Genomic DNA, 17,109 nt, shown 5'->3' on the forward strand with positions numbered 1-17,109 from the left:
GCAAGCAGCCTAGAAGCAATACCATCTCAGTACCAATGACTACGCTAATGCTGATTTTGATTTCTGAATACCATTCTCTAGTAAAAAGAACCATGAATGCTTAGGGAAATCTCTGATTCCAGAACTGGAGTAGAGAAAATACAAGATGAATCTAGTACATCTTCTGGTATCAGAAATTAAGGAAATATTAGGCGGCCGGATGGCTCAGATGGTTAGAGCACGAGCTTTTAACAGGGTTGCCAGTTCGATTCCCACATGGGAGCAGTGAGCTGCGCCCTCCACAACTAGATTGAAGGACGACTTGGAGCTGGTGGGCCCTGACAAAACATAGTTCCCAATTAAAAAAAAAAAATTTTTTTAAATTAAGGAAATATTTTTTAAAAGAATGGGGACATGTCAAAAAGACATGAGGTCAACTGGAAGGAGTCTGCTTGGGCAAATCTGAAACATTTTGAGTAATAAAATAAATAAATGGTAGTAATGGGTTAAAACCTATAAGGTAACTTAAGAACATTTGGGCCCATTATCATTAATTGAATAAAGAATGGGGAAGAAAACTTCCTCATAATAGAATTTCAACTACTAATAGTAGAATGATAGAAACAGAAAGTCATCATTTGGCAAGCAGTACATTAAGAATCATCGGGGGTGGGGCATGAATGCCTGACAATTAGTGGGCACAAGTATGATCAGAAATAGGGTATTTACGTGGTCCCAAGAATTTTCCCACAATACTTATTAACTGCAAACCCCAAATTAAGAGATCTTTTACAAATAACTGGCCTATACTTTTCAAAAAGTCTAAGGTCATAAAAGACAAACACTTAAGTGTCCTAGATTAAAGGAGTTAAAAAGAGACAACAACTAAACATTGTGTGATAATGAAGTGGATCTTCAACTAGGAAGCATGTAGTGGAGCAAATGGTGAAATCTGAGTAAGGTCTGTAGAACAATAGTACAATAGATAAAAATACTGTAATAATGTTAATTCCCTGATTTTGACAATTGTCCCGTGGTAATATAAGATGTTAACATTTGGAGAACACGGAAATACCTTATATTTTCATAATATGTTTTGTAAATCTGAAATTTTTTCAAAATGAAGTTAAAAAATTTAAAAAGTATCTTCACTTGACCAGAAGAGAACTTTAACAATCCCTTCATAGTATGTCAAGCTAATCTTGATCGTTAAAAAAAAAACACTTGAAACTCACAGCCTTCATTTGTAATTGGTCAAACTAGGTAAGAATCATAATTTTAAAATGTAACTCAATCTTTTCTTTTACTAAGACCGGACTTATTGGTCAGCAGTATTATAAACATTAAGAAGCTATACAGAACTAATGAATGATAGACACTAGTGAGAGAATTCCTTCACCCACCTAGTTTTCAAAGATATGCCTGGATCTTCTGAGGCACAGAACACAGGACTACACTTTGGCAGTGAAGGAGGAAGATGAAGCTATAGAACTGAGTGCTAAGTTAGGTAGACTCCAATAAATAATAATTTAACATCTCCCATTGATTTGGCCAACAATCTGGGCAAGAGCAACCATTGTAACATTTGTCTCTTCTTTGTTAAAAAAAAAAAAGCAAAAAAAACAAAAAAACAACAACAAAAACACACAGAAAACAAAAAACCCCAGCAACAATGAAGTGGAATAGAAAATAAGAACACTATTGAGTTTGACAAATTTATTGGTTATTTTAGTAAAGACATTCATCTCAGTCGTTTCTCTCTCCCATCTTGACCTTATGTTAATATTTGAGTCAAGAATATGTAGGAGAGGGATGTTATTTCAACATAAACAGTAAAATGGACAAAAATGAAAAGTTTGCCTACATTAAAGCAAGTTAAGTTCATGTATCTTGATATAATTAAATCATATAAGTAAGAACTAATAGTTCGATGCACATTTCCATTGTTTTACTTGGGGCGTACTCTAACTGTAAGTGCATGTGAACAAGTATTAGGAATATATACAGGCTGCTTCTCTGGAGTTATTACCCATTAAAAGAGCTGAGTTATTATCTAGTTACCACCATTAAGACAGTCTGAAGCTGCCCACAAATATAACATAGTAGTTTTCAAGGAAATGATTATACTGCATTTTTCTTTTATCTATGACTGTGCCTTTAAAGATGTGTTTAACTGTCACATTAAAAAAGAATTCATATACAATACAAAAATACAAAACAAAAAAAAACCCCCTACAACACACAGCTCTAACAAAGTGGTCGAAGATTCCATAAAATGTTTAAAGATGCATTTTCTTTCCTTCTGTTTTCAGTACCTAAAATGTGCTTTTGAGAGGCCACTGTTAATATGTATACACCGAAACCATATTATTGTACTAAATAAGAATTCCTACAGTAAGTTCAAATCAAATTGGATTTCACAAGTTAGTAACTTAAAAGTTTTGACAAAGTTACAGAAAGTGCATCTTTCTCATTTTCCATCTTCACACAATGCTGACTTTTTTGGTGTTTATCTTTTAAAACTAAAACAGCCCAATATTTAAGCACTATGTACATTTAAAATTTTTGGTGGTGGTTTGTATTTTAAAAGAAACAGCTTCCTTATGACTTGCCTCAAGATCTGGTGGAAATGCTTAAGGAACTAGCTATAACAAAAATCAAGAGAAGCACATTCAAAATACTGATTTACTTTGGTAGCAAATAGTTGTTCTTTGAAGACTAATGAAGGTAGACAAGACCCGTTAAGGTGAAGTGGCCTATTTCAAATACTCAACAGTTTACATAAAATTTTTAAGTTTTTTTAAAGAGCTAAGCATCTGTATCCACTGATAGCAATGCAATATCTAATTTATGACTTGAAACAAAACAAATGCCCAGTAGGAAAAAAAGCAATATTGTAACTTTATCTAATTTACTTTCAGTCAATAGTCCAGTAACATTTTCTTCCCAATATAATACTCCCTTCTCTATAAGGCTGTTCCTGGGAGCCAGAAAGTTTAGGTTAATGAGGAAGTTAAGTTAGAGAGTAATTGCTTGCAGTTTAAACAGACAATAACTTTTTGCTTCCCTCTTAATGTGCTAATAGTTGTCTAAAAAAATATGCAATTCTTAAAAAGGTACCATTTCTGATTTTTTTTTAATTATCTGTAACCTTTGGAAACTAATCACATGAAACTACAAAATTAGCAAATGTCTTGAAATCTGTATATAAAACATAAATTACCTCTAATTTCAAACTCTCATTTATTAGTGTACCACTCAATCTTAAAAAAAAAAAAAAAAAAAAAAAAGGCGGCTCCAAAGATAGTCTTATATCATTCTTTAAAAAGGAAACTGTTCCTTTTAACTTTACACCCACTCCACACCCCAATTTCAAAACACATCATTTAATTGTCTTGGTCATGGACATTTCCAAGATGAGATTTTATATTCCGCTCCCATAGCTTCTGGTTATCAGAAAACCCATGTTTTCCTTTATTGAAGGAGTTTGGTCCTGCCGATGTTGGTGTATCCCTGTGTTAAAAGAAAAGAAATTTATTAAAAATGTTATATAAAGCCTTTTGGGCCACGTTTTTAACTCAATCAAAACACATTTGCTTAGCACAGGCTGAACATCAGAAGCCCCTACAAAGCTTTTTTAAAACATACTCTCCACAGACCCAGTCCTAAAATTTCAGATTCAGTAGGCTGAGGGGGCCAGGTAAATCTGTAGTTTTAACAAACATTTAAGATGATTCTGACACACAGCTAAGGGTAGCAACCTTTATAGTTTTTAAAACCGTTATTTGCAACCCATTAATAAGGTCACAAAATCAATGATGGCTTACCATCAACATTTATAAAAAAATGAAATACAAGAAAAACATGAAGATGCATCAGACACAGAAAAGATTCAGGTCATTTCATGAACGGTTTCAATTTTACATGTTTAGATACATGTATATGGGGTGTTGAGATTGTGTTACAATGTCAGATGAATTCCTTAGTTAGATCTCATATGAAAGGTAGGTGCTGGGCCCTAAGTCCCACTGAGACTGTTCCCATTGGAATCCTATACCAAAAATCTCAAGACTGATGCTTGTTTATGGACCTAGCAATTAGTTCTTTGGGAGCTGAAACATTTGGTAGAAATGGGGACATTAATATGGGTTGGTTTGAAGCTGAACTTTCTTACTAGCCTATAAGTTATCCATTTATGCATACAAAGACAGGAAACTGAACAGTATATTAACTTAAAGTTATTTCCATGACAATAGAAACAATGAAGGAAAATGAAAATATTTTGTCTTACTTCGGTAAGTAAAATTTGGCATCTAAGTTACCAAGGAAAAAAGGACGTTTTTGATCAAGATTAAGTGGTGGGAATATAATAAATGAAATGAATGAAAACCATTTCTTTTCATATCAGAAAAAAATTTAAATTTAAATCTTAAATCAGAAACATTTCTCATAGCTATTTCTTATTTGAAAAAAAATATACAGATTACATGTATCTGAAAAAAAATAGCCTTAAGTTATTATTTTCTTAAGATACTCATTTTCTCTTACCAGGAGAGAAAATAAGATCATTGATAATTCACAAAACAAAACTATTTGCCCAAATACATAAGAAAAGCCTGAACACTAAAAGATTATGTGCAATTTATTCTTGCTCTTAATTCACTAACATTTTCTACAATATTCATGAAAAAAAAAAGTTTTTAAAGTTTATTGGGGTGACAATTGTTAGTAAAGTTACATAAATTTCAGGTATACAATTCTGTATTACATGATCTATAAATCACATTGTGTGTTCACCACCCAGAGTCAGTTCTCCTTTCATCATCATATATTTGAAAGAAAATTTATAATACCTTCCAATATTTTTCATTCTCATCTTTGCTTCTGGAGGCATTTCCTCTGGTTCACTCTGGAGAAAAAAAAGTAAACAGAGATAACTGCATATAGATTAAATTCACTTAATTACTAATATGCTAAATTTTCTATCTAAGCTTTTTAACATTTTCAATACTATAAATTTTGGTAAGAGGAGAAAATTATCTTAACTACATTTTAAAAAGAAATACACATCTTATGGTGTGCTGATTTTACATTTTAAAAATTTGGTAAAGACTTGATATTCTAGAACTAAAACCATTTGTTTATTATGTGCTACACATTGTGTTAAATGTTTTAATATGTACACCTTTAAAAACCTAATAATCCTACATGGTGAGTATAATTACCATCATTCCCTGCTATTTTTCCCTACTTATACCTGTTGAAAAGCTATGTTTCTAGTCAAGTTCCTTTTAGATATGTTTTTCTGTATAAATGCTGCTGCTGAGCTAAAGGTTCTTTTTTAAAAGGGTATCCTTAAGATCCCGCTTAAAGGGTTTCTACAGATCAAATATGGGAGAACTTGAACATTACAGCCTGTTAAAAAAAGTAAGAATCCATAAGCCTACACTTATAAAACTAAGGAAAAGCTCCTCTTTACTGTAAGAGATAATAAACATAAAAGAGATGAAAGAATTAGAAAAATCATCATTTTGCAAACATAATAATTGATTCGGGCAAGAATCACGAATGGATGTTAACACTGTGACTAAATGTTTAAGACATTATAGTTTTCACATATTCTCAAATCGTATCCCCAAGACAAATTTTCATTAGAAAAGGTAAAACAGTAATTTGACAGCAGAGAAATCTAGCAGACATCACTTTAACCAAATGATCAAAGTTAACACTGCCAGTAATGGGACATATTGAGAACATGTGCTCCCTGATATGATGCACACTGAGAACTTGGAATCATTTCCGAGGTATTCCTGCCAGAAGGAATGTGAATCTAATCATGAGGAAACATCAGACAAATTCAAGCTGAGGGACATTATACAAAATAACTGGCCTGAACTCTTCAAAATGTTAATGACATGAAATACACAGAAAGACCCAAGAATTGTCCAAAATAAAGGAGTCTAAATAAAAGAAATATAACTGGAAAACTTTTTTTTAATAAAAAATTAATTAAATTGATATATTTGTCCAATATGTTTCAGGCTCAGGTTACTTAGCTATGTTCTACAGAAAAAGGAAGACTCAGATGAAGGTTTTAGATGCATGTGTTCTTTTATCTAAGAGACAAGTTTATCTTTCATTATCATTACCATCTCACAGCAGAAAGAGTGTTGTCTGAACCTGTCCAAAATTTCTTTAAAAAAAATAATTAGGGAAAACAGTAAGGGATGATGCAAACAACAGAGGACTAAAAACCACAAGACCTAAGTTTTAGTTCAACACTGTGTGCATTAGCAGATACTTATGCATACTTTACTTAATTTCTCTATTTCCAAAATAGAAATAACCGTATCATATCACAGGGATATATGGAGTAAAATAAAGTTACGTGAAAATATATCCAAATTGTTAGCTATTCAAAGTAAGCCATTACTATTATGTAGATGCTTACCATTTGTCTACTTTTACACATGCTGCTCCCTTCTTCCTTTATTGCCCTTCCCTCTTATAATCTGTACATAGCAAAGTGCTTACCAATGTTAGAGATGGCTTTAGAGATGGCAGAGAATATTAAACATTATTTAAATTAGTACTTTTTAAGTTTTCTTGGGGAGGCGGGGCAATGAAATACTCTTTTTCCTCAACAAATTCTTACTTGGGTTCCCAAATATCACAGGTAAAAGACTCGCTAAGTGAAACGGGCAGGAGACCAGAGCCCAGCTTGTTAGGCATCACCTACCCGCACAGTACCTCCTGAGACACTCCCATAGAACCCCAGAACTCTCTGAAAAATAGTTTAAAGTCCTGTGCTCTGAATTGAGCTTTCATTTTACAGTTTAAAAACTAAGGCTCTTCAAAGGTAAATTGATTTATTCACAGGCTTTCTACTGGTTAATAACAGGGCAGGAAATAACTCCAGATCTACCGACTGCCAGTCTGTGGTCTTTCCATGCTGCTCCATCTATTACCCAGCCTCTCATCCTTCCATCAATTTCCACATCACTTCATCTCTTCAGGTACTGGTGATTTTTCATTTTGTAGTATTTTATGTATAAATCTCTGCCTTACTAGCTTGAGTTTCTAATTTATGTTTGTAATCCCACTGTACCTAGCGAACAGAAAGCACTAAAATGTGTAGAATGAGTAAATGTCTCAAGCAGAATACAGTGATAATCACAGTAATTCTTTACCTACTGATCTGGGCTCCAATCATTCCACATTTATCAGTGCCCAAAACTCTTCTACAAAAACCTCCAGTCCAGTCAAATGCAGGAGCTTAGTATTTACCACTTGTGATTTGAAAACTGATGTCTTAGTTTACAAAAGTATTCCTTGGTTTGTCAAAATCCTGCCTAACTCATGTTTCTTCTCTTCTATATTCTTCCCAGTCACTCCGGCTCCAGAGTTTGTGCTCTTCTGAATGTGTAATTTTTATCTAGATTCCTTATGGCAGCAATTTCTCATGGACCCTGTAACAATTGTTACACAATGGGGTCACATCTTAAATGGGGGTTAAGTTCTAAAGTCAGAGACTAAAGAAAAAAATTGGTGAAAATCATACTTAAAATTCCGTGTGTCATTCACAAGCCTGGTAAGAAAGGGATACTGTGAAAAGCATGAGGGAGCTAGGACTGCCCAAGAGAACAGCAGATAAGCACCTCATGCTTACTGTGGAATATGTGCTTATTGAGTAAAACTTCTAGCAGAATCACCTGCATTGTTTAATTGTTATTCCTCATGGGGCTTAAGGGAGAAGGCACTCGAGCTGCCGTTTCAAGTTTAAGGCATGTATAATGTTTCACCACTGAAGACTTCAACTATAAAATTAAAGGTGGCAATATTGAATTTTTCTTTTTTTGGATACTACGTAGTTCCTAGTACAGACTTAATTATTATTCATAACAAGCATGTGCTGATCTGATTCTTAAGTTCTTTGCCCCAGAGTCAATACATTTTAAATAATCCTACAACCAAATAAATACAGTAATATCCAGATTTTGCAGGTGTCACAAAAAGAACTATTCAGAGTTGCAAAGGAAATTTACTAGTATCATTAATACAACCTACAATTGCCAGTAATAGCTTCCTGAAAGAACTGGTTAAAGTAAAATAAGTAAGACTAGTTGTCAACTTACATCTTCATCTTCATTAAAAGCTGCTGCTACTGAAAGGGTTTTTGGAGCAAGAGTTGGAACAGTTTCTTTAGGCTTCTGAAGAAGAAACATTAAAGAGTATCACATAAGGTTTACACAGCCTTGTTTAATGATATAAATAATTTCTCTTCAAAGATTCAACTTTATGTTTTCATAGAAACAATAGTAAGAAACTCAGAACAAACTTTGGACAAATCCATTCTTTTTGAAAACGTGAGTTAACAATGGGTATGTTTTACTATATTGTCCATTTATTTTCCTTCTGTAAAAGATTTTCTAGTTAGGACCTACAATTTAGTATCATTTAGCTAAGGGGTACCTGGTACAGGTAAGAGGAAATGATTAATAATATTTTCCCATAGTAACATTCAAAATAAATACAGTGTGCTTGGGAACATAAAAGACAAAGACTCATATCTCTCTCCCTCCCCCCACTCCTGGCTAGTTTTTTGCCCTTTGGCCTATAAACATGCTTCATCCATACCATCTCTTTGCTCTAACCTACGTTTTTGAAGTAAATTGTTTTCACTATCTCCAATCTTCTCATCACCCATTCAGCCTTCAACACACTGCAATCTGGCTTCCTCCCTTACACCTTCCATTATTCCTCACTCACCTAGAATCAAGTGACCTTGATTTTGTAGGGTCACTAATGACTAGTGTGTGGCACTTGACTCTGTATCAGCTCCTTTTTGAAAACACCTGTACCTTGGCTTCTGTGACACTGCTTTTTATCGGCTATTCTTGATTCTCTGACCTTTTATTCTCTTTCCCCTCCCTTAAATGACAGATACTCAAGAGTCTATACTTAGTGACCTTTCCTTCTCTATACTTCCCTAGCCAACTTCATTCATTCCCAAAGTTTTAACTACCAAAATCCCATGTCTACCTCCAAATAGGATGTCATCTGCCCACTGCACAGTGGACAGCTCCACTTAGAGCTCCCATAGGTATGTTAGTTTCACAGTGTTTGTAAGTACCTAAGCTAGAAAACCTTTTCCTCAACTTGCACATTTTATTGTAAGGTTCTGATTAAATTTGCATTAAAAACTTAAATATTCCTCTGTCCCCATCATACCACTACAATACCAACACCTAAGGCCACTTAACACTACTTGCCTGAACTACTGTTAGAAACACCATCTCCCCACCTTCTGTTTTTCCCCCCTCTAATCCTCTGTGCTGAGCGATCTATACAGAGTGATATTTCTAAAATGCAAATTTGTTTAAGGGTCAAGATTTCTTATACTGTTCCACGGCTCTGCTAGAACCTAAAGAATAAAGCCAAACTATAATACGGAATACAAGCCCTTTATGATTTGGTCCGATGGTCTCATTTTGGGGGCTTTCTATCCTACATTTGCCTTCCAAACACTTTCCAACTACACTTTCCTTAATGTACTGGGTGGGTTCATAGCTAAGCTGCCTTTCCATGAAATTCCTTTTATCTGAGACGCCCTTTTGCCTCCTGCCTACACTTAAGGCCAACTCAAACATCACCTTATCAGTGAAATCTTCTCTGATCTGCTCAAACAAAATGAACCATTTCTTCTTCCATAACATACAAAATACTTTTTATAAACAACATTTGCTTTTTGAAGGAATAAAAATGTTAATTTGGAGATTATGCATAGTGATTCTAGAAACACCCTTTAATCTTTTAAAGAAGTCATGTATTTGATGTAGATACACATAAGACCAAGTACGTATTTGTTGGCTGATCAACTATCTGTCCATATCGTATAATCAAAAGCAAAAATTTCAACTATTTTTTATACCCAACACGGAAATCCCCCAAGGAGATAGTTTACATGATAGTTTATTTTATGAAAACAGGTTTTAGTTTTCCAAAGATTAAAAGTTTTACTGAGTAGACTTTTTCAAACACATCCCACCCATCTAATATGATGAACAGTAACTAAATCATGTCAATGATTTAGAAAATGCAGGGGTTTGGATATCTGACTTAGGGGTGTATTGAACCACAGTAAAATTTATTATCAAGGGGAACATCTGTATGAGAAGTGTACATGAGAATATATGTTTAATGACTATCCACAAAAGGTAAATATTTATGCAGTTAAGTCTATGCAACTTTTTAAAAAACCCAGGTGAAACAAAAAGGATCAGTTCAAATAGGGAGTAGTCATAAATAATAAAGTCACAAGATGAATGTCTTTTGTTCAGACTGAGTTTAAACAAAACAAAGACAGAAAAAGGCAAAACAGCATAGGGTGGGAGTTGGAGTTGTGAGGAATGGTAGCTCTTTTAAAACTAGAAGTGTAGCTCAAACTCTAGGTGGAATTTGATTCGTATCTTATTTGTAAGATCTTTGAATGAACATCTAATGCAGAAAAAAGCTGTATATGTCTGGCAACATGGTATTAATTTTCACAGAATAGACACGAATAAATAACTCAAAAGCAATTTTAGGGTTTTTTCCTCCTTACACAAGAATGTAACTATTTTCTAAAGCCAATAGCAATACACTATAAGTAACTTAAAGAAGAGATCTATTTGGTTGAACCATGTAAAACTGGCTCTTTTACTAGTCAGAAAGAATCAAAGTTTTAAACCTCATGAGCCTCAATCTAATATTTCAAATACTTTCCAGACACACTTCATGGTTCATAAGTATCAATTCAAGGTTTACACACTAAAACAAGGGATTAAAAGTTCATCTGAAAAGTACTGTTACAGGATATCAGTGTCCACTTGTTGCTCCAAAATAGGGTAATAAGGAAGCTCTTCTTATCAAGCAATACCTTATTAATATTAATCTTCTAAGATAAAATAACTGATAGCTAGAGATTATTTTTAACAGTACTAGAATTAAAAGGTAAGAAACATAAGCTGAAATTCTTTCTGAAAATAATTTTCAGAGGTTTTGCTCAGCTTAGAAAAATTCTAAGCTATTACTTTATAAATATCATCCCTATAATCGTTGTTCCTTTTCATATTCTAAACCTTTTAAAACATAACTTTATTGAGATATAATTCATCCAGATCTTTCTTGAACACAGAGCTAGAAACTCCTTAAATACTTATATATATTAATATAAGTTAATGCCCCCATCTACCCTTCTATACTTAATTTAACTAACCCAGTTAAAGCCGGTTTCCAAAACAAATTCTTAAGACCCACTACGAAAAGCATATATAAAATAACAACTCACACTTGATCCAAGTTTGATGGATATGGCTGAGGTTTTCTTTGTCGTCTGACTACCTATGGCAAATCCAAACTTGGAGATCTTTGTAGGTTTTGTTGGGAAGTCTGCAGCTTCTTCTTCAGCTGATCGCTTCTCAGCGCTGCGACTGGAACTTTCCCCTCCATTACTGGAAGAAACAGTCTTAGTTTTCACAGGTTTTTCTGCTTCTTCTTCAGGTCCTGGTGAAGTCGAAACAACTTACCAAGATGAGCTATTTTTACTGAGCAGATTGATGGGAGCAGCAACCTCAAAAAGCATCGTTATAAGGAAGATACCTCTGCAGTTGTCACCTACTGACCCAACAGTCTCTTCCACTGTTTGTTAGAGTATACAGCAGGAACTGAGATTGTGTGGCAGTAGAAGAGGCTCCCATGAATTAACTAGCATAAAATACAGAGCAATTTAAAATTATAAACATAGAGTTCACAAAAAATAAAGGCCCTTCAACTAAACACTGTTATGTAAGTTGTACAATAGTTATTTGTGAGATTTTGGTTTTTAAATTAAGGTCTATAAATTCTTCTACACAAACTAGATTGTGAGCAATTAGTCACATCATAGGGATAATACATTTGACTAATAATTTCTAATATCCTTCAATAACGTACTAGTTATACAAAGCACCTAGTTAATGAACAACCCATTACCTGACTACAATGTTAATAAAGTCTGGAGTAATTTTCTTGAGTGATGTGTTCCTCGTGATGTGTTTCTCATGTACATCTCACACAATCTTTACTTGTAAAGGAAGTTCAAGGAAGATTTCAAAGTCATCACCTTTTGAGTAATTTAATTCTACTTTGAAAGCTTGGTTACCACCTGTTTTAAGAGCCTTTAACAATTCTATTCTTAAGAGCCTTTAACAATCATACTTAGGTTTATACATTATTTTTTCTCATGAAAGAAAGATGAGCTAAGTGTAATTTGAAACAGAAGGCATACAGACACACACACACATATATATAAAAGTTTGGAATGAAAGATGTCTTTCAGTAATTTTGTTCCTTTTTGTATTAATGATGAAATTAGGTCACATCTTGAATATCTTAGGTCTGTTATACAAAAAGGCTATTTAAGAATATACTGGGAGGTAAAACGGAAGGCTGTTATTAAAATTTTTATTTTCTTTCCCTGTTTTACCAATTCACCCTATTGAATGTATTCTGCTACACTGGATAGTTTATTTATGGAGAAAGAGAATATGCTCTAAGGGATTGTCCTCACGATAGCTAAGAAAACAGGACAAAAAGCTAGAATGGGGGGACAAGGCATAAATTAAACAGAAATAGACTGACAAGTAATGGATTAAAAAACCGGAAGCTATAGATCTCAATCTATATAGTTTTGGAATTATAGGGTCTCTAGTTAATGAACACTTTGAAGAGAACATTAGATTTCGTTTAGAGTAAAAATAAAAGGAACTCTTTATTCCTTTGGACAAAGGGTAAGAGTTGTAATGACAATGTAGGGGAAGAATTAAGCAGGGTTAGTTAGGTTTTGGGAATTTCTCCAGGAGGTGCCTTTCACTTATTTAGCTATGAAATTACAAAACCACCTGAAGAGTGAAAGATTGCTATCAAAGGTAGAAATACAGAACTCAATTTAGAATTTCTTTAAAAAAAGGTATTATGCAAAGTTTGTTCTATGTTCATAACTAAAATCATTTATGCTAAATTTTATTCTGCTTTCTACTTATAGCTTTAATTTACAGAAAACCTAAACAGTGATAACTTCTTGGTTACTGAAACCCAGCTACAATTGAAAACTCTGTATTGGAACACACAGAAACCCAGAAAAACATCAAAACAAATAGCATAAAAAACAGTCTTGACTGTAGTGTAACTGCTCTTTGAACTGTGACTCAAGGGCTATATAATCAGTCAAGATTTCCAGTTCTTTTAAAATCTATCTTTACTTAATTCTAGGTTTCCTTTTACCCAGAAAAAATAATTTTGAAATGAAGAATCTAGAAAAATTAAATCGCAAATAAGAAAAGTGAAAACAATTCTTACTATAATAACATTAAATGTGACAATTAGCTGAACTAGTTAGTATGTGCTAACACACGGAACACAATAGTACTGTCCAACTTCATGATGCTGTAAGAAGATTTCTATAAAGACTGCTCCAGAAAAAGGTAGCATGAAAAGGTGAGCTGGGAAAACTACTCTACTATTAATTAAGTACTCAACTGACAGCAAACTCAATTTTATTCACATCTGCGTTCTTGTCATCTGAAGAGGCAAGCTATTAAGACCACCCATACCTCAGGTGCACACTGAAAACTAAACATACTATGTCTACTAGGTCATTTCTACACGACTGATTTCAGATCCAGCAATTTATTTCTGGATATAGTAAATAACTGGCCTTGCTCACTCTCAAAAAGTTTTTCTTTTCTTTTTATTGTAAGCAACTGGAAATACTCAATAGCTTTAGAAAACATCTACTCTTTCTTCAATGAAAAGGTGTGGGAAAAGGAGTGAAGGAAGATAGGTCCACTAGTATTAGCGCTCATTACTTAGCGTGGATTGATTTGTTATTTTCTCTTTATATAATCCTTTTCTAACAATTATGCAGAAGATACACAAAACATTTAGGAAATAAAGCAAATGAAATAATGAAGATGGGAAAATATGACAGCCAAATCTGTTATCAGTGTGATTGTTACTATAATTTCTATAATTCTTTATATAGCTCATTAGAAAATTATTTCAAACTAACGTGAGCTTTGAAATATACCATTAAATATCAACATCAATTCTTAAGTCCATTAAGTGCTTTCCTTCAAACACAACATGTACTACTTTAATATTTGGGGCTTTTAATAAAACCTCTGTTTTCAATTTATTTAATGAGATGCTTTGTATTTTGGGCTGTGGAAAACAAAATTTTTGATGACCATAGATTAGTAAGATGAAAATTTTTAGCAATATAATTTATATTTTAAAGGATGAATAAACATGTTTAGTTTTTTAAAAATAAGAAAATCACAAATCAATTTATAACAAAACATGGATAGTTATATGAAATTACTATTTTATCTATAAATATTTTAATATAAGGAATTTTATCTAGTTTGTATTTGATCTGAGCAAACAAAATGTGTAGCTTACTTAATGTGAAATCAAATTACACATGGTACAAGCATTTCCCCCGCCACTGAATAGCTGAGGAGAGGAGGGCCTTGGAGCACAAAGGTATCTTACTTCGAAAAATATTACCTAATAAGAAAGTTTAAGTGTCCCCTTCACGACCCATTTGCATGCATATTGATAGATTCTTCATCTGAAAAAAGGACACACAGCTACCCCTCCAACAGGACAGGTGTGCAGCTTAAATGAGAATATCTTTAAGACCCTCCTAGTGTCTGCCATAATAAATGTCAATTTCATTAAAGTAGGTCTTAGATAACTGAAAATACCCTGAAATGACACTGATTATGATTATGAATAGCTCTTCTCTAAAATTTCTATTTATTTCAAGGAATAACAAAAATTTAGCCAAAGGGAGAAAAAAAAAAATCTACCTAAGGCCTCACCCTTAGCATTATAAGAGATAATCTCTTCACTTTAAGGTGACAGCAGGTGGTTCAAGTACATACCTTCTCTTGTTGACATAAATTTATGTTAACTATGGAAGTAATTGCATTAAAAATACTTATGCTTCCAACTTTCTGGATTGTTCAATAGGAATTAAAAAAATCAGAATTCTCTAGGTAAGTCCCTAAGACAAACTTCATAGTGTTTCAAAACAGTGTAGCAATAAGCACTATATTGTTTTAACTATCATTCCTTTGTACAATCTCGTTAAAAATATGATATTCAAAAATAATTTATATGCAACAGCACTATTTTTTTGTAAGGCACACCCCAGGCAAATTATTAAAGGATATTACTTATTGTAAGTCACCACCGTAGTTTTTAATACCACTTAGCAAAGATAATTTTATACCATGTCCCCATACAAAAATATGCTAAAATAAAAACATTAATATTCATACTACAGAGCTAATTATCCCTAACTGAATGGGTGGTAGATAAATTATATAATGGAATTATGCCGACACTTAAGGTTCATTTTGGCAGCATGTTAAATGCATCTCCTACACAGGCAAAGCCAGTCTAAAAGTTAAGAAAGTCGAAAGGCCAGATAAGATTCTTTAGGCTATAGATTTTTGTTTTTCCTTAAACTACTCCTTTTTAATGTACTTTTACCCGATAATTTCCATGACAATAATTTTTGGAGGAAAAACTATCTGAGGTGATAATACTAGATAGTTTAAACTGTTGTTTCGTAAACTGTTTTACTAGTAAAAAAAAAAACGGGGGAGAGTGAGGAGGGAGGAGTGTTTTGGCTTAACTAACAGCACTGCACAAGTTATTTAATGAGCAAATTCTGGGTCCAAAGTAACTGAACATTACACTTCTCAATTTTTGTTCCCAAGGCAATTCACATTAAACTTCATGTTAGTAGGTCCTAACAGTTGCCTTTATATGCTATTAATGTTCTCTATTTTCTCATGTGAAATACTTTCATGGGTGGTGAACACACAATGTGAGATACCGATAATGTATTACAGAATTGTACACCTGAAATCTATATATAACTTTACTAGCAATTGTCATCCCAATAAACTTTAATTAAAAAAAAAAAATACTTTCAGAAACAAGAACTTGAGGGAGTTAGAATAGAGAGTAATACTTAAAACATTCTAAAGATATTATGATCAGCTCGCACGTGTTATTTGCCTTGTTACGACAAAGGGCGGGCTGGAGATATTACATGCTTTTCCCTAATGCACAAGATCCAAATAACAAAACATGGGGTGTAACTGTAACCTGAGTTTACGTCGTAACAATATACAGGAAGAGTCATACTAGCCTATTTAGCCACCTAAATATCTGGCATGCAGATAGCAGGCAACAGCCTAACTCAGAAAAGGCAGACACTTCAAAAAAGGCAACCAAAACCTATCCCTAGACCCCGCGGCTTAAAGCAGCGGGCAGAAAAAAGTATTCCTCCATCGCCTCGACCCATCGCGTTACAGGGTCAGTATTCGGCTTTAAAATAAAGGAAAAAGCAAAGGTCGGGGTAGTCCACCTCCTCGGAGAAAAGAAAGCAGCAAATGAACCCCTAAGTGTAACTGAGAGGCCGGCACCGTCGGAAACTCGGCCTGCGGCCACTGCTCGGTTCCTCCCACTGTGTGTACGCGTTTTGTGTGATGTGCGTCTCCAGTGTGGCGGTAGCGGTTCCTGCATCGCCGCTCCTGGTCCCACCCCTAGTTCGATCCCCCTTTCTGGTGCCCATCTCCCTTCTCCTCGTAACCATGGCCTCCGCTGGGGGCAGGAGGTGACGAACAGTGGCCGACTATCCCCCGGCAAGGAGGCGATGTGGGCCCGGATCCCAGCGGGCCGCACCGGGCGTGCCCGGGGCTCGTCTGGGCCTAGCACCTGGCCGGTGAGCGCCAGATCCGCCCATTCTCGCCCCACCCTACGCCCCCCACCCCGGGGAGCTCAAAGAAAGGCCCAGAGCATCCCGCTCAACCCGCGACGCTGGGGTTGTGTTCACCTCCGGCGGCTCCAACTCGCTGCGGCTTCTCAGGCTTCTCCTTTCCCGCCTTTCCGTCCGCCATTTTCCCCGCCGCGGCCTCCCTGCAGCCACGCCAAGGACGTCACGGTCCCGCCCAGTAACCACTGAGTTGCGGAGCCGGCCGGCGAGGTGCCAGCCTAGAGCGGCCCTGGAGAGTCAAAAGAGGCCTTTCG

The 17,109-nt window shown here is 34.7% G+C and overlaps 1 protein-coding gene across 2 annotated transcripts; it reads right to left on the minus strand.

Annotated features, from left to right (window-relative positions):
- Positions 1-1,680: 1,680 nt before the first annotated feature.
- Positions 1,681-17,034, minus strand: PCNP (PEST proteolytic signal containing nuclear protein). Of its 2 annotated transcripts, none has more exons than XM_088793818.1 (5): positions 16,916-17,034; positions 11,309-11,523; positions 8,115-8,186; positions 4,833-4,888; positions 1,681-3,492 (listed from the first exon to the last, which is right to left on the minus strand). In XM_088793818.1, the coding sequence occupies exons 1-5, from the start codon at positions 16,977-16,979 to the stop codon at positions 3,366-3,368; spliced, it is 534 nt and encodes a 177-aa protein (XP_088649944.1). In that variant the 5' UTR covers positions 16,980-17,034; the 3' UTR covers positions 1,681-3,365. The 2 variants fall into 2 exon arrangements, with proteins under 2 accessions (XP_088649944.1, XP_019566769.1); XM_019711210.3 differs by having other exon boundaries at positions 8,115-8,189.
- Between the last annotated feature and the right edge of the window lie 75 nt (positions 17,035-17,109).

This window comes from Rhinolophus sinicus, chromosome 17 (genome assembly GCF_057876585.1).
Source record: "Rhinolophus sinicus isolate RSI-liver-muscle chromosome 17, RSI-T2T, whole genome shotgun sequence".
Classification (NCBI taxonomy): Eukaryota; Metazoa; Chordata; class Mammalia; order Chiroptera; family Rhinolophidae; genus Rhinolophus; species Rhinolophus sinicus.